Below are 26,885 nucleotides of genomic sequence, written 5' to 3'. Positions count from 1 at the left end.
CTGATTCTGCCATTGCCATCTAACTGACTGTTAGATAGTGCATAATCCCTAGAAAGGCACAGTCATTTTAGAATAACCCATTTTATTCCGATAGTCCTTTCCAGCAGAGGAGACTAATTAGGCCTCCAAAAAAACCCATTAATTCTTCACTTTAGTACAACTCACAGAAGAAACAATCACTAGCCAAATGCACTAGAGTGCAAGAATTCAACGACAGCTCTCATCTTCAGCAAACAGTTTCTGGATTATTCACTGTCTAGTAAACAAAGTTTAAATGCTTTTCAGCCCTGGTTGCAAGCTCAGTACCCATCTGCAGTCCAACAGCAGCAGGGAATAAAGCTGCTGCTGGATAATGTCTTTTTTCTCATGTGTGCCTGCTTTCCACAGATTTCATTATTTCTCCTGGATCTGCACTGATTGTCATATCTGGGACACAGCAATTCTAAGTAAACAGGGAGAAGGGCTGAGAAATTTTTATCATTGTTGAAACAACTGGGTGGGAGGATATACTGTATTCAACTTTTTCCAAAGAAAACAAGAAAGAGAGTAGATGTCTCTCCTCCAGAAAAAGCTCGACACTATTCCATCCTGACAGTTTGAAATTAAACAAGCAAGCACTTCAAGTATTTAGGCTTTGTGACATACCAGTTAGCAAACAGACCACAATAAACACCTGCACTGGACTAGAACAGCTTCTGTAAAGTGCCACATTTGTGTAGAATGATACTTAGGAGTACCCAGACTACACTAAAGTTATTTGCAACTAAACACGTGGATGGACTGTTAGTGCACTCTGTTGCAGAGCAGTCAGCAGTGAATACCCACACAAAGAAGCAAGTGGAGGTCAAGCAGATGCTTAGACTCCCCCAGATGGTTTTCAGGCACAGGGAGAATTGTGGTTCAGATTCTCCCAGTGTAACAGGACAGCTCCTTCTTCCTAACAGTTCTTAATGGCTTTTCTTTCCATGAGTCTGTCCATTCTCGTTCTGAACCTATGAAAGCTTTAAGCACTGCTGTGACTAGTTAAACCATTTCACCCAAAGTTCCTTCAGAGCCTTTGGGCAAACACCATTCAGTCTCCCATAATTTGTTATTGTTCATTTTGCTGATTTGTTCTATAACTTCTTTTACTAACACTCCTGATTTGAAGCAGATTCTCTGTCACAATCCCTATGAAAACCTCGGCAAGCTCTTCCATAAGGAATACAGATGTAAGAAATTAGGAGTGGGGCTTAAATTCAAGGTCCCCACACTGGTTGGTTTTCAATTACCATACGCAGGGCTGCCTGAAGCTTTGAAATTACTTGTGACTGATTTCTTCAAACTTTACAGAATGTAAAACCTGTGCAATCAATAGTGGGAAAGCAAATGATAATTTACACTGTTCTCAAAAGAAATCTTTCAAAGCACTCCTTAAAGAAAAAGGATATTAAAATAATGAAGCCAAGAGAAAGAGGTAAAAGAGCACATACATTTCAAAAGATTAATAGTGAACTGTCATAAAATTTGATACTAGAGCTGATGTTATTTAGTATATTTATTAATCCACATCAAAAGGAAGGAAGGTTGACCTGCCAAATTTATAGGTGACAGGATTACTTACGGAGGTGATGTCAAATTTCTGAGGAATATAACCAACTGAAATGAATGACCAACACTGATGATTTAACTTTACCTAATTAAATTATATAACATGATAATTCCATCTGAAGTACTGAATTCAAGTTAAAAAAAAAATAGAAAATCAGATTCAGAAAAAAATCAAAGAGGAGCTACTGAAATCGTAAGAATTCTGTGAAGAAAAATAAGACGACGAACAACAGAAAGTACCATTACATTTTAATTTATGCAGAAGATGAATGAACACAGTCAAGATATTCCACACAATGAATGGTTTAGAGAAAGGAGATTGGGACTCTTAATTATTCTCATAAGGCACTAGTGAGAAATGCTCTGTGAACTTGATAGACAGCAGAAGTAAACTGATACAAGTAAATTTTCTATTCACACAATGCAAAATTTACTGGTGAAACTCACTGCCAAAACAGCACTAAAAGGAAGAGCTTAATAAAACTAATAGCAGAATTAAGTATATAGACATGTTCCTATGAAGATTATCAGAATAGCATGTAGGACAACTACTCATCATTTCAGACAAAAATACAATACAGTTAAAATCTCTGATGGAACTCACACAGACTTTGAGACAGAATGGAGAGTAGAAGTCACTATGAAATTTAAGTATACAGTATACATATATGAGCTAAAATCTTTGCTGTTTATTACTGAGATACTGCATCTTTGTTAAAAGGTCACAAACTTGTAATGGAAATACAAGAAATCAATGGACAGAGTTATGGATGTGCTGATACTGTAGCCTAGAAAAAATACTGAGAAATAACATTTGCTGCTTTCTAAAAGGGATTGTACAGATACAAACAACAACAACAACTCCCCTTTTTCAGTTTCTACAAACAGTGAAAACAGAACTTCCGAAACCTATCTGAACAAACGGAGTCACACAAATGCTTTTCAGCCACAGCACTGACATCTAGAAGGAAGAAAAACCCTTCAAATTTTACTTTTCCCATCTCAGAAGTATAAACAATTTTATCATGTTTTTTTTTCCATTATGAAAATTAGAGCTCTGAGAATGAATGGCACAGTCATGATTATAACATTATTCACTGATATCAATAGTTAGGTCCTAACAGTTATTTTATGTCTCTTTCTCTTGAAGTCTGCCAGCACATGCTTTGAAATAGATTTATTTTTATTACATGCTTGTACAACAGCATGTATGAAAACGTATATTTAAAATCTCCAGCATACTCAGGGAGGAGGGGAAATCAGAATACTTTCATCACAATCTCAAGCTAAAAATAACCTGAGAACCTCTGCTTCGTATATATAAACACAGCAGCAGTGTCCTTAGAGCGTGCTTACTTTTTACTTTCAGAGCTTAGAAATCAGCTCCTACCAGTCAGTAGCACCCCAAAAATTCAGTGGGAAATTCTTCCTCATCCTCTGAACAGAGTTGTACTCCCACCATGACCCCCAGCAGCTCTGACGAAGCCAGCACTCTGAACTTACAGCTCGTTCACAGCATCGTGCTGTTTGGTCTCAGCCCAGAGATTTCATTCCTGTGTATTGACTTTAGTATTTTTGATTCCTGTGCAGTGGGAAATACTAATGAATGCAGTGGAAAATATTAACATTGTGTTACGGGGGAGAAAAATGGATGGAATTCACTAACAAGGCTTACTGGAAAACAGGGGAGCACAGAAGTGTGCAGCATGCAAAGCATTTCTCCCCAGCACCTGTAAGCACCTGGGAAATGCCCCTGCAAGTTACGCTAAAGCAAAGGGAATATAAGGAAGCTCCCGTGGCAACTGGAGATGGCACATCTGATTGTGTGCCCTTCCAAGGATTTGTTTGAGGTTGCTGCACACCGCAGGGAGATGGATTGAGCTCTTTATTAGCAGAAGTATTAATATTAATAAGTGGCAATATAACTAATATTAATAATTAATAATAACGACCATTGTTACTAAGACTTTTTTGTTGCCTGTCCTAGGAAGGGCCAGGGGACCTGTCAAGGAGAGCCTGGTGGGTCCAGCACTCCCAGCACAGGAGCCTGCCTTTAGGCAGCGCCAGAAAGCCCATTAGCTTCACCAGAGGAGCTGGATGAATAAAAAGTAATGGAGGGCTACATTAACAATTACCTCTGAGCATGCAAGACAACAAAGTAAGCCTCGTTAAATCAGTGTAAAACAGGTACTGTCTCTCAGGAAAGTAGTATAAAAAGGCAGCCACCTTCTTCACAGCTGGTGATTGTTATTATTTTTTGCCTTTTGTGCGAGTTTTACTGACCTTCCTAACCTGATCCCTTGTTCTGTTCTTAGCTGTATTTTGCAAATGCGTAAACACCCTGTTGCGTATGATGCACCATTTTGAAGAGCACTGCATCATCACATGCGTCCCAGCTTCAAAAGGGATGAGATCTGTGCAGTGGCAAGAGGCTATTATTTCCCAACTTCTTTATATGCTATTTACATGGGTGAATATGTTTGCTGAATCCAATCAAGGTGTTGTGCTGAGCTTCCCCCTCCCCATCTACTCTCCCCAAATACTATAGAGAAAAATCAGAAGTATAGTAAATAGAAAGGATTTTATTATCATTAGGGGAAAGATCCAAACTATTAATCTGAAATATTATTAGGAAACTATGTTTCAATCTCATCCAGTACTCAATTTTCCTTACTGTTACAATAAATGTTACTCTCAATAAACATTTAAAAAAGCTCAGCCACCATTTAAGCAGTTTAAAGAGAGATCTAAATCTGTAAAACAGTAGTGATAACTAAATGCTACGAATTATTTATAGTTTAAAGTGAAAGCAATTTAGCATATCTAAGCACAGTTCCAGTTTCCTCGAGCAGCAGAAAAATTGTACATGGAGAAAAGGAGGGAGAAGGAAGAAAATAAATAATTTGGTAGTATAAAAACCTGTCAAAGTACTAACAGAATGTAACCTGGATAATGTATCTGGCTTTACAATCTTGTGCCAGGGCTCTGGCTACCCTTCTGCAAACCACAACTGTCCTCACATGTTCTGGTTAGGATGTAGCTCTGAAGTAAGACGTGTAGTGGCTAAGAAGAAATGCGAGATGACTGGATTGTATCAGCATCTCCAGAGAGAAGGTTTTGGAGTGCTCCCCGTACTTGGCTAACCTCGCTCTATATAAATGATGGAGAAGGCAAAGCAGGATATTAGTAGAGCATAACTGTAACAGTATTTCTTTCTGTTTAGTTTCATCCTTGAGGAAAGAAACCCTTTTTGACTTGTAGGAAGACATTACAGAGCTTGTCGTTGTAAATGACCTTACTAAAGAAAGTTTCAAGAAAAGGAATATTGAAATAAGAATGCAGACTTTAATTTTCTGCAGGGTACAATCCCACAAGTTTCAGGCTCTTTAATTTTACCTTTCAGTACTTTTTTGAAAGAAAACATAACATATTCTGAACGTTACTCATGTTCAGATTGTGAAAACGAACTCTTCCAACCCACTTCCTAGGCCTCCTTCCTTTCTCTTCCTAGGAAATTAACAGGAGGTTCTAGAAACCATCCTGGATATCCAAATCCTGATACTGACTTTGGGAATCATTTTGATCAAAAATAGTTATCACATGCTGCTTTCAAATGGTAGTACAGATTTTAATCTTAATTCTTATAGTGGCAATTGAGATGGTAAACATGCACGGTAAATATCATGATCTCTGTAAATAGTATGAGGCTTTAAATTAAAAAAGCATTGCATTTTACAATGGGGAGCACACACAGCATATGTAGTACTGACTGATGTCAGTGGTCCCAAGGGTTAATCAAGTACCTTCTGAGTTTCTCTGTCTGAATGTGAGAATAAACCTACCCATTTGGCCACTTTTTTCTTCAAGTCTGCTCTGTCATTTACAGAGAATAGAAGATTAAAACAATAGTAAATATCAGAATCAATTTCTCTTCAGTTTCAAAAATATGTAATATGCTTGTATCTTTCATCACGCTCTTAATTTGCCATGATTATTGGAAAACAAATGTTACTGGAACAGTAAGATCATTAGATAATTCCCTTAACAGTCTAAGCATTAATTCCAAGCATTACCCCAAAACATCCTTTAGAAGTGCTTCGTGTTTACTTTTTAACTGGTGGTTCTGGTTGCTGAAAACTTCTCTAAAGAACATCCAATGTCTGGTAGATTTTAAACAATTCATTCTAATTCCCTCCTCATGTGCTCCGGATATATTGTTTCCCTGTCATTCTTTTCTTTTTTTTTCAAGTTCTGGAAATCTCTTACTCTCATTAAGCTTTTTACCTTATGAATTTGAACCCTTTTTTGCTCTCCTTACCTCTTTACATAAAAAATCCTAATGGTCTTTGTAATCAGCTTCTGTCCAATTCTTTTTTTTCTTTGTTTTTTGTCATAACCTTTGATCTTCAAGTATTCTCATGAAGCTAAACAAACAGGCATTTTTCTTCCCAAACAATTTGTGAACACAGAACACTTAGCTTTTCTGAACTTCAATCTGTTTTGTGAATTTGTGGGACAAAAAAAATCCCTTTGGTACAGAATTGTATTCACTTGGCCACAAATTCCAAGTCGCTGCATGCTTATTTTCTTAGACACAATTTGCCCAAGTCACATCTATACTTTTAAAATGCATTACAGATTCAGAGCTCTACAGACAATTTGCTAGTGAATTCTTCTCTGTGCTCACTAAGTGAAACACACTGAAGTACACAGCCATGTTCCTTCTTTTCTTCTCTCTGCCTTCCCTGTATGTTTTCATCTGACTCATTTACTCTGTATTTTCTTAGAGAGTTACTACACAGTCCTGCTCCTTATTAAACAATAATTTCTTAAAACAATGAATATTTCTGACAAATCACAGAAATGAACAAAAATCATAGGAATTCACAGGCTTTCTGCCCCTAGAGTCTGGCACTATGCTTAGCCAACACCTGGAGATATGCAGGAGAAGTGTTTAAAGGAAAGATAAGAGAAATTACTTTCTCCACTCCAGCTCAGGACAAGCGTACAGTCTTCTGAATGTTAGCAATCTGAAACCACACTCTATAACATCTTAGAACTAAAAAGAGAACAAAGAAGAACCTTTGTAAAACATTTCTATGCACTTGAGATACTTCCAGTAATGCTTGTTAATGGTCTGGGAGAACAATATTAAAATTTTTTCCCAAAAAAACTTTAAAACTCAATAGATTTTGCCTCTCTGAGGTGACCTCTGAGCTCCTTTTCAAAACAACAATTTGGAGATACAGTACGTGTTTGACTTCCCCTGTATAAAACTTCCCGTAGGCTATCAGGAAGGGTCAAACAGTTCTCTGATTAAATCAATAGAGGGAGCCACATAGAACTGGACTACTAGGAAAGAGACTTATCAGAGAATTTTTGTTGTGGGAGGCTTTGAATCTGCTGGCTAGAAAGCCACTTTGCATGACTGAATTTTGTGGCAAGTCATACAGAAGGAGACCTGGTAAACACTAAAGTGGATCAAGAATCATAGTTTCTCTGTTCTTGTAGGGAGTGAGAGCTTCCAAACTGCTCCCTTTGAGCTACCACCTAAAACCTCTAAGTTCCTCTAAATGCAGTCCATTTCTGCAACAGCAAACGTGAAACCAAAGGAACTGAAATGCTTCAGTCTAGGGGCATGAAGAGTCACGTAAAGAGGACAGTCAAAGACAGCCCAGTGGGCCTTTGTTAGCTTCGTGCTTCAAGTTTCTTCCCTCAAGCACCAGTAATTACATTTCTGATTAGATTATTTAGAAAAGCACCTGCAGTCCTGTCTGAATACAATTGTTGGTAAGCTATTGTAGTTCCTCTCCATGGTCTGCAGGTATTGGTTTGCTTTTGCAAATCAACAAAAAACACCTTTCTTTTGAACACTTTTAGTCCATTTTCAAATAAACAGACAACATTCCACCTGGGAAAAAAAACATGTCAGCACTTGCAGGAAATGCTATTTCCATTTCTATGCTCCAAGGCTTCAAAATTCAGCTAAAACTTAAAACAACAACAAAAACACCAAAAACAAACAAAAAAAACAAACAAACAAATATGGTGCTAGGACACATTCTCTCCTGAATGAATATAACCTGAGAAAGATGAGTGAGAAGGACTATGCAGCCTGACAAAGGTTTTAAGAAATTATTTAGTAACAACGTGGCTCATGGGCTATATTATATAATGTAATTTTTGATAATGCATCTTTAAGCTTTCCCTGAACAGACTATACAATCTTAGTTTTTAACAGAATGTCCAGAAACCAGAACTATTACTATGCCAACCATTTCTTTATCAAAATACATGGGTGTATATTATACTCAAGAATAAACAGCTGAGTAAACTGTGGCTTGATCTTCACTATATGCTACATATTGATCTAAAATATTGAGGCGGCATTTGTTCTTTGAGAGTGGAAAGGAGCAGGCCAGGCACTTTGCAGAATAAGCAATAAAATAATTTGGTGCACTCACATATATTTCCATTTCACCCCAAAAGTTTTAAACTACCCAACCAGAAATCAGTCTCCTACACAGCAGTAGAGAAAGTACACTGAAGGATTTCTCCTTATTCCACCCCTACTGATAATTAAAATGTTAACCAAACAATAATTGAAGACCAATAAAGACCTTTTCCATAGCTGAATTTAAATTATTGCTAATACCACATATTAAAGGGATAACAAAACACAGCTGTATATACAGGAGGCAAGAGGAATTGAAACATTCTGTAGTGTAAAATACCAAAAAAGCACATCTGCTGAGCAACTGATCTTAAATTACTATTTCTGATTAAATGAAAACTTTAGATGGTGTTTTGACTTTTTCACACTGTTAAAAAAAAACAGAAAACAATACTTTTTTGACAAAATGGTTTTTTTCCTCAGACCTCTGCATTACTTAGATGCCATTAGGTATCTGTTACATTATATTAATGAGCGGTGTTCGTTTTGCTTTTCTAAGCTTGTTAATCTTCAGTATAAAAACAGTTCGCTAAAACAAAAACCATTTTTCCCACCTTGGACTTTGTTACTTTAGCACTCAAGCAGACTAGCAAAACATAAAAAGTGAAAGGAAGCATGATAAAAAAGGAAAAAGACAATAATACTTATTAGCAGTTTATCTTATATACTTTTTCAAATGTGTAAAAATAATCCAGAAGCATTCTTCAGCTCCATTACTTACAAATAACTTATCTGGAGAATCAAGTAAGTCTGTCAGTTGTGCAAGTTTATTTTTCCATGTGCTATCTCAAGATAAGCAGGTCTGTAATATTAGATTTCCACCTACATAATTGTGCATGAACTCTGATCTGATTTAGTATTACATGGTGCAAAAGGTGACACATTTTCTTTACTGTAGACCATTAGAAAAGGAAAGGAATTGCCAGCATATGAAATCTGAGGAGTCTGATTGAAAGATTGTGAGACTTTGAGGTCAGCTCAGTGGAAAAGTAACTTGCTCAACTACCCCAGGCACTAAGCACAGTGACAAGCAAACCGAATACCTAGTGTAGTTACTCAGCTAGACAATCAATAAAAACACTGCATTATCAGACTGCTACAGCTGTATTTTAACCTATCGTATTACCTCATCTGTTCCCAAGCCAGTCAAACATGCATTTGCTGATGATGCAGATAACACAGATGATACCACTCCAGTCCTTAAGTCACACTTAATACTAAGCCAGAGTGGTAAAACAACCATTTATTGCTTTTCCATATGCCATAAATTCAAATTTTCTACTCTGTCTAAATGGTACACTGAAGGCTATATTCAAAGCATTACAGAGACAGCGATGCCAACCATGCCAATATTAGGGTATGTGAGATCTGAGGCTGGCTCTGGACATGCCCATGCAACCAACTCTGCTCCCTAGCGTGCATCTGCCCAAGGCCTGATGGCCTCCCCCTGCCTCCTCCTGCCATTCCTTGTGGCATCCTTGCACACTTGCTGTCACAGGGTATCCTGCTCCCTGCCTGTGTTGCCTATGTGTTGGGTTTTTTTTCCCTTTTTTTAATTTTTTTTATTTTATTTCTATGTACATGTCTTCTTCTTCCTGTCCCAGCTCCTGCTGCTGAAGGCTCTTTACACAGAGCTGCTCCCACAAGGTTCACACCTGAGCACATGCCTCCACAGAAAAGTTGGGGAACCCAAACAAGAGGCAGGTCCAGCAGTCAGGCCAGCACTGGGCCCAGTTAGACTCAACACCAGGCCACAGCAGCCATGGCAGGGCCTGGCTTCTACAGGAATTGATTCTCCTGACGTGCCTCTAAGCTGCCCATACAGAGACACAGTTTCACAGGAATCAGGAAAGCCTCATCCTTCACTTTACAGTCACCGGTCTGCCAGGCTATTTTCAAGCCTCTGCTAGCCATGATCCTGCAGGGTAGATTTCAACAGAAAAAATGTACTTTTTTCACACTGAAAAAGCAATATACAAATATACAAAGCACCAAAGGGCTGCTTTATCCTCTATCCCAACAAAAAGGAGGAAGAGATGCAGGATGGAGGAATAGACATAAGCTTTCTTCTGCAGAGAAGCTGTCTGACCTGTTAGTACTCAAATAGGCCTTTTTTCTCCAAAAGACAAATATACTGCAGGGCAGACTGCATCCCAGTCTGTCACTGGGAACTGTATGACCATGAGCATCTTCTGGGATGGATGAAAAATGTTACCCCTTTTCCAATGGAAGCATATCTGAAGGTTTCTAAAGTAGACGATCACAGCAATTCATTTAGATGATCAACTGTTTTGCTAAACTGCCATTCCTTCGCATCTTTATAGTAGGAATCAGTAAATGCATAAAATTTGTATCTACAAAAGCAAAATAAAGTAGAATAAAGCCAATTACATGCTCTATCTGTCCACAATCTTTATTTACATCCAATTTACTCGTTTCTCTGCCACAGACTGCTCCCTATCACATTGCATTTTGCCTCCGCAAACTCTGCTGCACACTGCCAAATTTGTCATTCCATACCATGCTCACCTGGGAGAAGGTTTGCACTTAAATTCTTTGGGACAAGGATGCCTGGTTTCATTTTGCTAGGATTATATTTGCTGGATGATCTATCCAGCACATCCTTCAGTGATCCACACATCAACATTAAGAAAAAATATAACATCTACTGGCACATTCATATTTCAAACTGCACACAAAATATAGAATCATAGAATATAGAATATTGTTTTTAAAAATCTGCAATTAAAAAGATTTCTGTATCTGTCTGCAGTATCTGATCAACTGTCCTGCCACATTTTTGTAGCTCACACTGCACTTTTTCTTACCAGCATTTCAGTGAAAATGAAAAGCACCTGCTGGCTTTAAAGGCAGATTTTCAGCTGCATTGTGCAAATGCAAATTTTCAGTTGCGTTGTGCTGCAACCTTCAGCAGCAAATCACATCTGAAAACACAGACTGTGACATGCTATCCATTTTGCAGAGAGACACACTGCTGAGCATCATCACCCTCTGCCACTCCTTCATTTACACTCACATACGCTGTGTCAGGCAGTCATCCCACTACCAGGGACAGGGTCCACACTGCATTCACACTAGCACATCTCAAACCATCTCATTCTTCTACGAGGCTTCCAAATGTATGTCTTACCACCTCTGCCTTTTGTGGGACTTGGATGAAGACCTGTTCTGCTTCATGGACTCTATGTTGGACTGTATAACAAGTTCAAGAAGTATCTCTCTAAAACAGGCATTTAAGGCTGCTCTTTGGAAGAATAAAGTGGAAGACTACAAATAAATCTAAAGAATTATCCAAGGGGCTGACAAATACTCATATATAGGAGAGAGAGAGGCTTGCCTATAGCTGCAGGTGATGATAGTGGCTTAAATCCTCATCTCATGAGTCTGTGCGGAAAATTACATTAAAAAAATATGTTAGAGAATGGGAAATGGCCTGTTCTCCCCACATTTGAAGCCACATGACAAAGAATGCCCTTGCAGCTAAGGGGCCAAGCAACTTGTATGCAGATAAAGCTTTGGCACAGGGGTGACTCTTCCCTGAGTCATGGAGAAGACCATACAGATGCTTTTCCCACACCTAATTTTATACAGTCACTTTTTGAGGAACTCAGTAAAATAAAATCTTTGCATCGTTTCAAACACTTTAAACTGGCTTAGTTATGTTAAGAAATAATACTAAGGCTAGAGGAAAAACATAGGGCAAAATTATGTCATGTTCTGAAACAGCTAACATAATTAAGACATATTCTTCATTTGATTTAATAATTTATTGAATTATACTTGGATTACTTAATAAATGAAGAACATTACCCACACTATATTAGTCATAGGTGAAAAGAACTAACATACATGGAGGAGTCTAATTTATTCAATAGTTTATAGACTCGCGGCCATCCAGAGACAATTTTACACACCTTGAGCACCAAACTTGAAAGACAAATCTCAGGTTCTGATCTCACTAATTTGTTTTACTCCACTAATTTTGATTGCATTCCAAGACTGCACCGGGAGAAGCAGCCTGTTATTTCTAAAACTGAATCTGTCAGAAGGCTCTTAGTCATCTGCTTGCAAGGGTGCACACTCTGATCACGAAGTCCATTTGATGCCCTGTCCTGAGTAGGATGAAACTGATTTTTGAGGAAGTGCCTATGTAGAAGTTCCATATGATAAGATAGTTCCAGGCTAAAGTAAGTCCATGGCTAAAAAGAGGGATGACTGAAAGATCAGAAAATAGTATCAGCTGATATTCCACTTCATGCCCTGAAGAAGCCTATCCATGATCCCTTGTACTATGTACAACCATGATACTAGCATCACAATCCTTACCACCGCCTCTCTGTGAATAACTAAACTGAGCTAAAACAAACTGCACTGAGAACCCTCGACTTTTGCTGCAGCTACTTATTTTTCAGACTGTTCTCTTCCAGGTTTGTTTGTTAAGTAATGACAATCTAGCTAAGTTTTTAGGGGACTGCAGTCTCATATGCAGTTACGCGTTGAATGGAAGCTTTTTAAATTTCAGTATTTATAGTAAGTGTTTGTATGTTACATGAAAGTATCATTCCCATAGTGGAATAAAACTACAGCTTAGCGTATGTATTATTTCTTACATTTTGGAATTTTCTCTTCTTACTTCACTCACAACCTATTTCTTTGTTTTCCCACTATTTATTTTATAGGAAGTGACTATAACTACAATAAATTGCAATCTTATCTTTTATAGAATATAATATCTGCTGTAGTGGAGTTACCTCTTCCTCATGATCTACTCATGGTAAAAAAAAAAAAATGCAGGACATGGTTCCAAGACAGTTTATGAACATATCTGTGCTTGAAAACAAGGCTGTTACCTCTTGGCAAAGATGATTACAAGTTTTAGAAAGACTTTGATTTGACTCAACTATTTCTCACTACAAAAGTTTCCAGTTATCTTGAAGCAGAAGAACATTGACTGAGAACTGCAAAGAATTTCTGAAAGAATGGAAACCTAAAGAGAGAAGAGCTGAAAGTGCAAATGATTTTAATATTCTGTACTACTAAAATATTGTTGCTGTTAATGAAAAGTTAAAATAGAATAGTGCTCATACCATGAGTCTTCCTCCACTAAAATCTGCAATAGCGTGTTTCTTGCTGGATCAATTGTGTGGCCTGCTGTTTGATTCCCACACAATGCTGAGCTGAAATTCTTTGTGAATATCTGAATCTAATGTGGAACTTTTTCAAAGAATAAAGTTATGTGAAAAGCATACTTGAACTTTTAAAATGACAAACTAAAATCTTTATTTTATACATAGATTATATATATTGACCACTACATTATTATTACATAACTGTTTAAAAATCTTTTTGATAGATTGTTAATAACTTGACTTTAAGTAATTCAACTGACCCCTATTTGCTAAAGTAGTACATAAGCCAGTGTTGGGAAGGGAACCAAAAAGTAAAGAGAGAGAGGAGAAAGAAATCTGTAAATCTGTGTTGGCACAGGTTTACCAAGCAGTACAGAACATACGGAATGAAGAATCTAGTGCAATTTCTTTGAAAACTAGTATTAAACCTGTGACAAATGCCTGAGCCAAACAAATCTCAGTTCCTAAACACATAACATGACAAAGAAACAAAATTAGAGAAATAGTATTCCACCATTAAACACTACTTTGTAAGTGATATAGCAAGAAGTACACTATCCATTTTTAATTAGTCATATTGAAACTGAAGATGAAAGTTAATATCCTCCAGTTAAAAACACATCCTGTGGCCTTAAATTGACAATACTGTCTAACTTAATTGCAGCAGAGGGTTTAAAAAAAAAAGTTAATAAAATCCAGAATATTAGAATGAGACTAAGCAAAGAGCATGGTAAGTGTATATCTACCCTGTCAAACTCCTCTCAGCTATACATACACTACCACTGGTAAAACACATTACTTTAACTGATTACATGCACTCCAGTATGTATCATCCTCAGTTTGTTACTTCTGTAGCTGTGCAATTTGGAGTGTCAAGCAAGAGTCCTCTGTTGCACGTCCCACAATCTACATCAGCGTGTGCTCACGTGGACCTCATCAAGTAGCCAAGGAGCTGCCCTTTCACTGCAAGCGACTAATAGCTAAGCCGGCTCTAAAGAAAGACACTTTTCATAATCACCCAACAATCTGCTAAGTGAAAACATATGGAAAGGCTTAGGTAAAGCCTGCCAGGGGTCTGTGCTGAATGGAAAACAGGTGCTCCGGTTCTGTGCCATGTAATACCCCATTTACCATTAAGTACAAAGGTTACAGGACAAATAGCGGCCTCGTGGTAATCAGGGAAAGCTAAGACACTAGCCATGGTCAAACATCTGGGACATATTTTACATACTGGCAACATATGCTTCGTTTTCAATTAAAGTGAGGCTTTGGCACATTTATTAATCTTCTTACTTTTATCACATAAGAAGACTTATTTACTTGACTTTTCTATTTTACCATATGAAGAAACACAGAAATAATAAAAGCCAAAGGTCACTACCAGCTGGTGTTACAAAATGCGTGTGTTTTCTCACAAAACTTCATTCTGCACCCAGTTTTAGGAAAACACACATATAAATTAAAATAATACGAAATGACACTCCTTGCATTTTGACAAAAGGATGCAAAAGGACCAGCAGTAGTTGACAGTGCATGTTTGAATGCACCACAAAGGAAAAACCACCCTAACACACATCTAGCCACCGAAAGCTGAGTTTGAACGATGTGCTTCTGCTTTATAGTCTAGCCCAGTGCCAAATAATGCCCACTGTGAGGATTGCTGAATATAAGTGGAAGTCCATACTTTCTGAAGAAGTGCAGTTTTCTGCTCATACAGTGTATTCAGTTATGAGAGCCTGAAATGTTTGCAGTAATGGAGACAGCTTTGAATTCATAAAAATATTCCTAAACACCTTCAGTATAGAAAGACATCTCTTAAATATTCAGTAAAAAGGCTCACTGGATGTATACGGCAATGCAAGTACTTGCTTTTATTCAGTGTTGGTAGTTATTTCTAGAAATATACATGAATTCTGTTGTCAATTTGAGATAGATAAATACTTGATCACGACACTGAGACCTAGAGTGGTACTTCTAACTAGGTCTGCCTGCCTGGCATCTGCTAATAGCCACAGAACTAGATGGGCGTGCTAGTGCGAGGTGGCTTGCCCCCACCCTCACCTTCCTTTCTTAAGGAGTTTGTTTAGCAATTTCCAAAACAACTAGGCTCTAACTACACAGGCTGACTTAAACTACAGAAGCAGTCAAGCATTATTCTTTGTGAACTAATCACAGTTATTTAAAATATCCAGGAAGGCACATACTGCTGGGACAGTACTTTTGCACTAGCTCTAATAATAAAGCAGGAGCGAACAGGAGAAAATGGCCTCAAATGGATGGCAGATCAGTGTTTATCAGAAGAGAAATGATGATTCAAAGCCAGCATGTTGAGTTAAAATACAAGCTCTCCACAGCTACACGGCTGACCTTTGCAATAAATCATATATTTTATTGCCAGAAGTGTATGCTCATATCATTTAGTGTTAAAAACCATCACCTACGTGTTTTGTAAAAGAAGGTTTTGTTGCTGCAGTGTTTGCCAATTCTGAAATGATGTAGCTAACGATTTAAGTGATGTATAGAAGAATTTCACATAATACCTTTCTGTCAATTGTAAAATGTTTGAGCTGGCAACAGAATGAGGAAAATACTTTTTTTTTTTTTATCATCTCTCTGATCTTAGGTGTTAGCTAGCAGAAAAATAATCATTCAGGGGATTAACTAATCACAGACAATTTTCTGACATTTCAAATGCTGCTGCCAGCATATGAATTCTTACAGTGGTATATAACTGTACATTTCAACTAGAAACAAAGGTCAAGGGCATAAATTAAGATACACTGTATTTTCTCCTCTTAAAAAAAATCATTGCTTTTCTATAACAGAAGTGGGAAAACATCTGTGAAGGTCAAAAACATCTGTATTTTAATTCAGAGTTCTTGTAAAATTATGGGGTTTTTTCCTTTTCTTTTTCCTTTTCTTTCACAAATATCATCTTACTGGTATGAAAATACCAGAAAAAACAGGACTATCTGAACTGTACTTGTTTCGTCACAAAGGTGTCCTGCCAGTGCTAGCCACTGCTTCCGTGGTGCAAGGTCATTCTTATTTCTTCTCTCTGTTTTTCCCCTCTCCCTGGGGGATAACCAATCCAAGCAGTCCCATAGCTTGACTCAATAAGATGTGGAAACGAGCTGTTATTTACTGTGGTTGCAATCCTCAACTCAACCAGCAGCCTCCAAAGTGAACCACGTTTCCTCAAATAGCTGAATGATCTGCAGTAGTTTCCCAGCTTGCTGGGCTACAACTCCAACTTCAAATCAAATGGATGCCTATGAGAATTGTGATTATTTAAATGTCATACAGAGTGCAAAACATTTCAGCCATTCTTCTACCAAGTAATCCTTTGAAAATTATAGATGTCAATATCCTGTCTTTAACCAGTATGGAGTTGCTATTTTTACACCATTTTTCCCCTAAAGTGCAGTCCTATTTGTAATACTCTAGACAGGACAAATTTTTGTCCTTCAAAAACAGTTGTCACTGCAGTTATCTTCACAAGAGCTATCAAGTTCCAGACAAGCTGAATTATTTTCGTTCCTGGCAGAAAAGATATCTGACCCAGCCCTGGACCAAGAAAGAAAAAAAAAAGCAGGATTTATAGTCCTCTATCCTTTCCTGCAACACACAGTAGCATTGTTAGGATGATAAACAGCTCTGTCCAATTTTCTGGACTAAAACACTTCAACTCCTTTTTAACTGTCTGTAAAAACAGTGTCATGTCTAAATTCTCCCATCCCCAGATACCCAAGTGCTAGGAAAGATAATTACCTTGTCATCTCTGTCATCCTCTTCTTCCTCGTCCTCTAGCATGTCCTCCACTACCTGCAGACAGAAACAGTAGTAGTTGTCACGATTTAAAAAGGAAGAGTTTTGTTCTGTCAATTCTGAACCTTTTGTAGATGAAAACTTTATTAACATTTGAAATAAATGCACAGAAGGAAAATGTACAACTAGGAAAATACACTTCATCTAGAGATTCAAATTTAGGAAAGTGTTGAAGCTTTAACTGACATACATTAGGGAATTATGTACTGAAAACCTTTCCTGCACAAAATGCTGGCTTGACAATTTAAGTATCTAAAAGCTAGATCAAAATTCAATGTGTGATAGTTTTAACTAAAGGAATCCTTTGTCATCTCCACTGGTGGCTGTACAGTACACACATGCTCGTTTTCATTTATTGTTACCTAGATAAACACGCAACATTTCTAATTGAATTTATGGTATACATCAAGAAATTTCTGAAGAATAAAAAGCCAGGAATAAATTCCTATTAGCTTGTCTCCTCATGATCTACAACAATGACACATACTATATGTTCTATTAATATTATCACTATGTTTCTTAATAGCGATTTTATACAATCTGTGCGTCTAACTTTCTGCACATTAATCGCTAACTAGTTGCCACATGTACACATTATGTATTTTTCAATTTAAATAGCGGAGAAAGTTTTCTGTTGGTGCAATTTAATTAAGTTGGTACTCTCTCATATCAGGAAAAGATGTGGCTACTTATATAATAACTTATATGTGAATATTTATTGTAATATAAGAACATACATAATGAAGCTCAGTAAAGATCCACCTAGCCCAGTGTCATACAGGTGCTTAACAAAAAAACCCTATATATTATAAAACATGCATAAAAAGGTAAGAGAAGAGAAAACTCACTGGTATGAAACCTTACTCTTTTGGTCTACCTTGCAGACTGGCTACTATATGAAACAACCTTTTATTTTGTTACAAAGTAAATGACAAATAGCTTTAGTGTACTTGTCATTTAAGATAACACATTACAACTGCAACTCCATAATCTCCCCAGTAACACAGCAGTGAGTATATTCTCAGCAGATCCATACCTATGTCCAAGAGCTAAAGAACTTGAACATGATCATACAGCCAAATTCAGGAAATAGAAAAATCCAGGAAATAAAAAGAAAAAAAAAACATACATCAGAAGCCTTTCTCTGAGTAAGCTCAACTGCCATGAAGACCCCAGCTAATCATGGCAACTCTGCTCATGGCAGGGAGTGGGAACCAGGAGATCTTTAAGGTCCTTTCAGCCCAAAACATTCTGTGATTCATTCTGTTTTCCCATGTTACATGGGTCCATGTAGAAGATAAACACATACGTTGTTTTATCACACCTAACATAAAGCACTCTGCCTGCAGGCCAGTCAACAGCACGATTCAAAACAGTTCCAGCCTTAGATGCTCATCCTCATTTGAATCCACTCCCTAACACTTCCAATAACAGATGTGGATTTTGGAGAGGAAGGAGCTTCCCTCACCAGTCTCTCCTCAACGTCCCTTTAAAGCCAGCACTGGTCTATTAAAGAAAGAGAATCAGAGGCAAAAACCAGAGAGCTCAGGACAGCGATGGGTGAGCTGAACCTTTCAACACCAAGATTGGCAAGAGTTGAGAACATGCTTTTGAAATGCTTACTAGGTCCTGGCTTGCTCAGTGTACCATTTTAAGGACCCCATTCGGAGGCACCGCAGGACATCATTTAATGGACCTTGCTGTGGAGGCAAAGGCATTTTCAGTTTCTGATGGACCTGCTTTAGCTACGTGTTCCTCTGTTTGTAGCTCACTGTTGTCTTTCCTCTGGTGTGCCAAGTGCTCATGGAGATCAGCAGTAACTGCACTACTGCATAAAGCGAATCCACCCTAAAACTCCTAACATGGATAGTTTCAGTGACACAGTTTAGAAAGCATCTCTGGAAATGCTTGCATCAATTCTACTAAGGAACTGGTGAACTGAGAGGAAAGGATGAAAACAAACTCTTCAGGGCTGCAATGGGATAGAAACCCTTTAGCCACACAGAAGAGGGCCTGTAATTACATCATTAAGTGACTAAAGCCCAAGGTATAAACCTGAATCTGCTGATTCAGATACTGCCTATAACTGAAGCTGACTAAACTCACGAGGTCTCTTATTTTTTCAACATTAATATTCCCCAGAAACGCAAGGAACTTTTTAAGGTACATCCAGAATTTCCTTATCTTGACAGGATAGAACAGAGGAATGCCTATCTCACATTAGTGCTAGTTAGCTTGGAGACAATTAGTCGAATTGGAAACTTCTAAAATTGTTGCAAATGATGGCATCTCATTGAGATCACTTAAACAACAATAATCATTCTAAATTATCCAGATAATAATACTTCAAACTCATTTTTTTTCTTCCTCATCTAATGATTTTAAAGTACTTTACAAGCTTATATACAGTGGCAAAATGTTAACTTATTCAAAGCACATAGAAAGTCCTTTGAAATCCCTGAACCTCAGGACTAAACCCAGATTTTCATCTCAACCATTCCATTTTTTAATTCAAAAGTCACTACCAATCTGTGTTCTTGTTCTAGGTTAGTCATACCATCAATCACATTTAGCTTTAGAGTACGGAAATATCTGGAAAGGAAAACAGGATTCAATTACTGTAGAGAAATACAGTAACAGTGTTCTCAAGCCCAAGATACAAACTCTTTAAGGTAAATGAAACATAGTCTACGCTTTCTCTTTCCTTGAAATTCTAAAGAAGAGTTAAAAAACAACAACACATGAATATTCAGACAAAACCGACAGAATAATACAATCTATTAAAGCACCAAAACAAAGTTTTTTCAGAATTTTGACACAAATTAAAGCAGGAATAGTAGATTCTTCATAATCATTTGATATATGAACAATTAGTGAATATATGAAGAATATGCTGAAGCCTTATGAAAGCTGTTTACTGAAATATGAGGCTGCAACCAGGAAATTAAAAAATATCGAAGAGGACTTAGCTTCCCTTGGGAATGTTTTGAAGGGGTCAGGAGCACAAGTGGTGCTCTCCTCAGTCCTCCCAGTGAGAGAATGGGATCCATGCAGAAGGAGGAGAACTGACCAGTTGAATGACTGACTGCATGTGTCACACCCAAGGTTATGGCTTCTAAATCTAGGCAGCACCTTTGACAAATGTGAATGGTAACGCAGGACAGGACACAACTGACCAGGAGGGGCAAGAATATACTAGGGAGCAAGCTAGCTGGGCTCACTGGGAGGGCTTTAAACTGGAGCTGCATTAGGAAGGGAATGTACTGCTGAGTGACAGGGAAGAGCCAGGAACGCTGTCACTCTAGGAAGCACCAGAGGAAAACATCAAATTTGTCCTGGAGGTATGCAGGAGGGCTCCTCTAGAAAGGCACTGTATCCAAAAGCCCAGCTGAAGTGTCTTTAAACCAATGAACACAGCACGGGAAATAAACAAGGGGAGGTGGATACTGTTGTGCACCTAGAAAACTTTTATCTTACTGCCATCACAAAAACATGGTAGGATGATTCACATAACTGGAACACCACCACTGAGGACTATAAGCTTTTTTGAAGGAATAGGCAATATAGGAAGGGTGTGGGAGTTGCCCTGTACGTTAAGGAGTGGATAGACTGCAAGGAGCTCCCTCTGAAAAACAGTCAGGAGCAGGTGGGGAGTCTGCAGGTTAAAAATAGGAATGGGACTGATAAAGGACAGCTGGTGGTCGGGGTCTACTACAGGCCACCTGACCAAGAGGAGCCCATCAGTGAGACCTTCCTGTGTCAGCTACATACTCACAGGCTCTTATCTTGATAAGGGATTTCAACCATCCAGATATCTGCTGGCAAGACTGTACAGTGAGCTGCAAGCAATCCAGGAGACTCCTGGAGTCCACCGACAATAACTTTCTGGTTCAAGTATTGGACAGACCAACCAGAGGTGAAGCGCTGCTGGACCTGGTGCTCACCAATGTGGAGGAGATCATTAAAAATATTAAGATCAGAGGCAGCCTGGGCTGCAGCAACCATGCCCTTATTGAGTTTGTAATCTTGAGGAACAGAGGCCTGGCAGAGAGTGGGGTCAGGACCCTGAGCTTCAGGAGAGGAATTGTTGAACTAGATCTCCTGGGAAGAAGTCCTTAGAGACAGGAGTGGAACAAAGCTGGCTACTCCAATCCGGTGACCTTATATCATGGAGTGACAGCACTGGTGGACAAAGGGAAGGCAACCGATGTCAACAATGCAGACTTCTGCAAGGCCTTTGACATGTTCCCCCACCACATTCTTATCTCTAAATTGCAGAGACATGGATTTGAAGGGTGAACTATTCAGTGAATAAGGAATTATTTGGAAGGTTGCTGCCAGAGGGTTGTGGCTCTATGTCCAGGTGGAGGATGGTGATGAGACATGTCCACCAAGGGTCTGTCTTAGGACTGGTACTCTTTAACACCTTTATCAGTGACACAGATGATGGGATTGAGTGCACCCTCAGCAAGTTTGCTGATGACACCAAACTGAGTGGTGCAGTTGATAAAGCAGAAGTAAGAGATGCTATCTAGGACCTTGATAAATTTGAAAGGTGGGCCCTTGTGAACCTAATGAGGTTCAATGAAACAGTGCAAGGTTCTGCACTTGGGTCGAGGTAATCCCAGGTATGCATACAAACTGGGAGAAGAACTCCTTGTGAGCAGCCTTACTAAGAAGGACTTAGAGGCCCTGGTTGATGAAAAACTTTACGTGAGCCAACAGTGTGCGCTTGCAGTTTGGAAGACCAATCGTATCCTGGGTTCCATCATAAGAGAGGTGGCAGTAGGGAGAGGGAGGTGATTGTCCCTCTCTACTCTGCCCTTCTGAGGCCCCAGCTGGAGTACTGTGTGCAAGTTTGGGGCCCCCAACACAAGAAACATGGAAATTTTGAAGAGGATTCAGAGGAGAATCATGAAGACGATCAAAGGGCTGGAGCACCTCTCCTATGAAGACAGGCTGAAGGAACTGGGGCTGTTCAGCCTGGAAAAGAAAAGGCTGCAGGAAGACCTCACTGCAGTCTTCCAGTATTTCAAGGGAGTTTGTATACATGAGGGAAATAAACTTTTTACAAGGGTAGATGGTGAGAGAACAAGGGGGAATTATTTTAAACTAAAGGAAGGGAGATTTAGACTAGATGTCAGGGGGAAGTTTTTTACTGAGAGAGTGGTGAGGTGCTGGAACAGGCTGCCCAGAGGTGGTGGATGCCCCCATCCCTGGAGGTGTTTAAAGTCGAACTGGATGTGGTCCTGGGGAATCTGATCTAGTACTTGATCTAGCGGCTGGCAGCCCTGCTTGTGGAACACAGGTTGGAACCTGATGATGCTTGAGGTCCCTTCCAACCGAAGCCATTCTATGATTCTAAGAATACTGCACAAAAAAATCCACAATGTATTTTTTTTTCCCTTTGATAGTGGCTTGTTGCTATTCAAACAAAGCATGAATGGCCTTCTTTGGTTTGAAGCAACGTAATACTTAGTTACTCAGTTACTCAGATCTCTATGTCAACCCTTATACCTTGGGGAGGTGTAATGGAGAGGAGGAGGAGAAGAGAATAGAGGGAGAGGGAGGGAGAACAGCAAAAAGTATATGAAGATAAAATGAAACATTAGAGTTATTTTATTAAAAGTTCTATAGCAAAAATCTCAGATTGTCCCTAGAACACTCACTCTAAATTATGCCTTCTGATAGCTTGCTTGAAATCAAGTAGTATTAATCAAACAAAGGAAGGGCACTGGGGAAATCAGAAAGATCTAATGCAAGCAGTTAAAAGTGACATGACCTTCTGTAATGTCACTTGTCACAGACTTATATGCCGCATACTGTTAGAAAGCCTTGAAAGAACCTAATTCTTGGTACTGTTCCTTGAATGTAATACTAATAAAAACATACGTAGATGTCCTCAAATATGGCATGTCAGCTATTTCACAGACAAACAGTAAGCAGATGTTGTCTAAATAAAGCAAAACAAGATTGTTTCTGAGGAAAATAGACCTTTTGAAAACATACTACTCACAAAAAGCGCAGTCTAATTCCTACATGCTGCCCTTCTTACTAACCCATTCCTTACTTCTTTGAAGTAAAAGAGCTCTGCCTATAAATATGGTATACAATTTGTAATTCATACAAGATACATACAGGAGCACTTGTTCTCTCAAAGCAGCAACTATGTGCAGTTTTCTTGAATCAGGTTACCACAAGGCAGCACAAATACCGTATTTGCTTCGGAGAAAAAGCCCAAATATTTATGGACTAGAATGTTGTTATTTTAGTTAGCTGACAATTAACTGCAACTTGCACTTATTCTAAAAATAATCTACTGACTTACAAACAATATAGGATTCATGAGAAAACAATTTGTTGCAACTTCCAACATCAACACCTGCAAAGTATGCTTGCATTCTAGTTATTTACAAGCATCTTGAATCAAAAATCAATGACTGCAGAGAACTTTACAATACCTCTTGAAAGCACTTTGTGGAAAAGTGGCACATTGAAACTCAAGAACACTCTCAGTGAAAGGCCCTACTCTCTCATTACCAGCCTGCTGTTTCTCACTGCAAACAGCAAGTCACTTCATGAACTGTCTCCTGTTCTAATTTCTTTGGCTAATCCAAGAACACGAAGTACACTACAATCTGTGCCATTAGAACTTCCCTAGATTTGCGTATATCTTACTTGATTTAGTCCTTCAAACATAGTTGGCTTAAATGAAAAGCAAAAGAAAATAGTTCATGCTGTATCTCATGCTACAGTGTCAAAATATCTGCAGAGATCTTGGTTTTCACATGAAGGTATTAACTTTTAGAAGACAAAATAAAAGAATGAAATTTGGTTCTGAATCAAATACCTTTTAGATATGCAAAGAATGTAGTCAGAATTGTACAGTTCAAGGCTGTTTGGATTGCACGTAATTCATACTGCCTACTTGTAGTCTATACCATACGCTTGTGTGTCTCACAATTTACAGTTTTTGTGTGTAAAATACAGCAAAAAAATAATGCAGAGTGTCTCAACTGGATGCACAAAACCAATTAGGATTTTTCAGGTAGTTTCGAAGTCCTTGAACTGGAAGCAAAGACATCCACCATCAACAAGCCCACAACAGCTGTGTTTTTGTGGTCATTTTCACAACATGATGTCTGCTCCTTTCATTGAATTGTTAAGGAGAAACTTTGCAGGAGACACAGCTTAATTAAAATGTCCATTTTTTTTGTAAGAAAAATAAAAATGAAATTAACAGTTTCTGATTTAATAGCATAGTAGATCTGGAATACAACTGATCCTGATTTATACTATTAATGTTTGACCTTGGGGTATTTCATCTGCAGTAATCATCAGGATAACTGAGCCACTAGATGTAATAATAATTAGTGTGATAAGCTTGCCAGTAAGGTTGAATATATTGCAGTACAGAAGACAGCAGACTAAAAAGAGAAGTATTAGTACTTTACTGCTAAAATACTTCCTGATTTTTAAAGAGACACTCAAATACAATTATTTCTTCTTACAGAATGCATTTTGTTAGCTTGTTCTGGGAAGTGCTCATGTTTTAATTTAGTCTTATTGTTAATAGGAAATGAGACTTTAATATGGCTATTAGATGCTTTTTGATGCATGCTACTGATTACATGTAGTTCTGCAATGTCAACAACAGAATTTTTATTTGCAGTGTAATAAATTTCTTGGCAATATGCATGGGCAGTAAATACAGTTTATTACAGAAGAACATGTAACCTTTCTCCTGGTGTCAGCTTTATATGCCCTCAATATTCAGCTGTTAATGTAGCTAAGAATATGTATTTTTTAATATAAAAATGGCATAAGTAGAAGCCCTGCTTCTCTCTACATATATTTTTCAATATTTGGTTATTTTAGCTTTTTCCTGCATTTACATAATGTGCTGTGAACTGAATATTAGGTGTTTATTTGAAGTATGTCTCCATCTAAAGGCTTCAACATGCACTGTATGTTTGAAAATGTTATATCTCTGGTTTTAGAATGGCTCATTTTCAGTTCAGCATGACAAAAAATAACATTCTTTGTATGGCTAAATATCAATGATAAGTTTACTATACAGCACTAACAAAAACAGCTTAACAAAATTTTATGATAGTTCTCCACAATAAAATAGCTCGTTATATTTGTTAACAGCATAAAGGGACAATGGTGCTTTAAACTGTTATTAACTCTCTCAAGTAATGTTAAGATTCCAGTAGGAGCGGATACCCTTCTCTTTTAAACCAGCATTTATGCAAAAAAATCTAAGCTTGTGAGCCCAATATAATCTATTACATTATGATTTGAAGCTGTAAGTTTTTCAGTAGGAAAAAAAGCTGTTACTAATTTACATGATATTGTATGTATTACACGTATTAATGTAATTTCAGTAAAATAAAAAAAAAAAAAAACAGATACTGGTATATTTTTATTTATATATTAGCACTGCAAGATAATTCCAAAGTTATGACAGTCTAGACTGAAGTAAAAAGTTTTTAAGGAAAGCACAATATGGAGAAGAATAAAAAATTCAGATGACTACGGGGATTTTTACTGCAAACAAAACCGATCTTAGTTTATAAAATATTATTTACAATAGCCACTATAACTTGTCATGCCAATCTTGTTGCCATGTAAATCCTGATGCAAATGCAAACAAAAGTCATTAAAACAATTTCTTAGGAAAAATGCCCCTATGTGCACTGAACTTCAATTTTATGCTAGATGCCAATAATATTTCAAGACTGTAATTGAAAAAGTGTGACAAAAAGTAACTAATCAGCTGGCTTATGATAGGAAAAAAATCTTTTTTTACATGCTGAAAATATCTAGGGCTGGATTTTAATATTTTGTCTTTAAGAGACCAAGTCCAGACAAAATATTCCAATTCTGGAGTGCATTTGTCTCTTGTAAATGCTACTGGGATGAGAACAGCTATGTGAAGTTTTAGGAGGGGGTTACTGCATACTCAGATATTGTACATAAGCCTCCAGTGCAGGCATTATACTTGTGGTGTGGACAGTCTCGTTTAACTGCAGCACAAGAGCCAACTGCAGTACTACATTCTATTACGCTGCCGAGGAGAAATGCTTCCTGCCGAACTTATATCTTTATATAGTGTGCTGTGTGGCTGTTAAATTAGTGCATAATGCATTTAAAATATTTATAGTACCAACATTTAGTTAAATAACCTTTATGTAAGATTTATGTTGATTTGCTCATTTCTCATTTAATGGCAAATTATGAAGAGCATGTTTCATAAAGATAATTCTCCATTTAAATTCAGCAGGCCATTAAATATTAAAATTATGTTTCTGATGCAATCTAAAGCAAATTTGTCCAGCTTCAGCGATTATTTGCACTCATAAAAATTAGACTTGATTAATAAAATTTAAATGCTTGATTAAGCTGACATTTTCATGTTTCTTTTCTGATTTATTAAAAAAGCCTCTGTCCCACAGTGGGGCACTCTCATGTGTTTTTTCTCCCTGACTGTATGGATTGTATAGAAAGAACAAACAGCTGCATGAAGACAGCAACGGTTCTCAGCAGACTGCTTAATATTCAGGCACGTGTTGCCTGTGGTCTTTGTGCTCTGACAGCACCCAGGCTGAGCACACAGGCAGGCGATGACCTATTTACAAAAGCCTTCCTAACTTCTTTTACTGACGATAACAAACGGAGAGCAGGTTTGAGATTCCGATTAATTTGGCAACAGTAAGAAAGGCTGCCTGGCTGAAGAAAACCTTCTGGACATTGGTGCACTGTTCAGTGATGTGCTGATTGCCATCTGCAACAGAATGAACATCTATTTCCAGGTACAGAGAACATTTGGCTAGTTAGCAGCAGTCAGCAAACACAAG

The 26,885-nt window shown here is 37.9% G+C and overlaps 1 protein-coding gene across 7 annotated transcripts in view; it reads right to left on the bottom strand.

Moving 5' to 3' along the window:
- MCTP1 (multiple C2 and transmembrane domain containing 1) overlaps window positions 1-26,885 on the bottom strand; it is a 228,381-nt gene that overhangs the window by 18,410 nt on the left and 183,086 nt on the right. For all 7 annotated transcript variants that reach the window (XM_021380048.1, XM_021380050.1, XM_021380049.1 and 4 more), the window contains one exon: window positions 16,966-17,019. In XM_021380048.1, the coding sequence (XP_021235723.1) occupies window positions 16,966-17,019 (54 nt within the window). The remainder of the gene's footprint in view (window positions 1-16,965; window positions 17,020-26,885) is intronic.

The sequence above is a fragment of the Numida meleagris genome, chromosome Z (genome assembly GCF_002078875.1).
Source record: "Numida meleagris isolate 19003 breed g44 Domestic line chromosome Z, NumMel1.0, whole genome shotgun sequence".
NCBI lineage: Eukaryota > Metazoa > Chordata > Aves > Galliformes > Numididae > Numida > Numida meleagris.
Note: the sequence above shows the minus strand (reverse complement) of the source record. Positions and strands in the feature narration are given on the sequence as shown.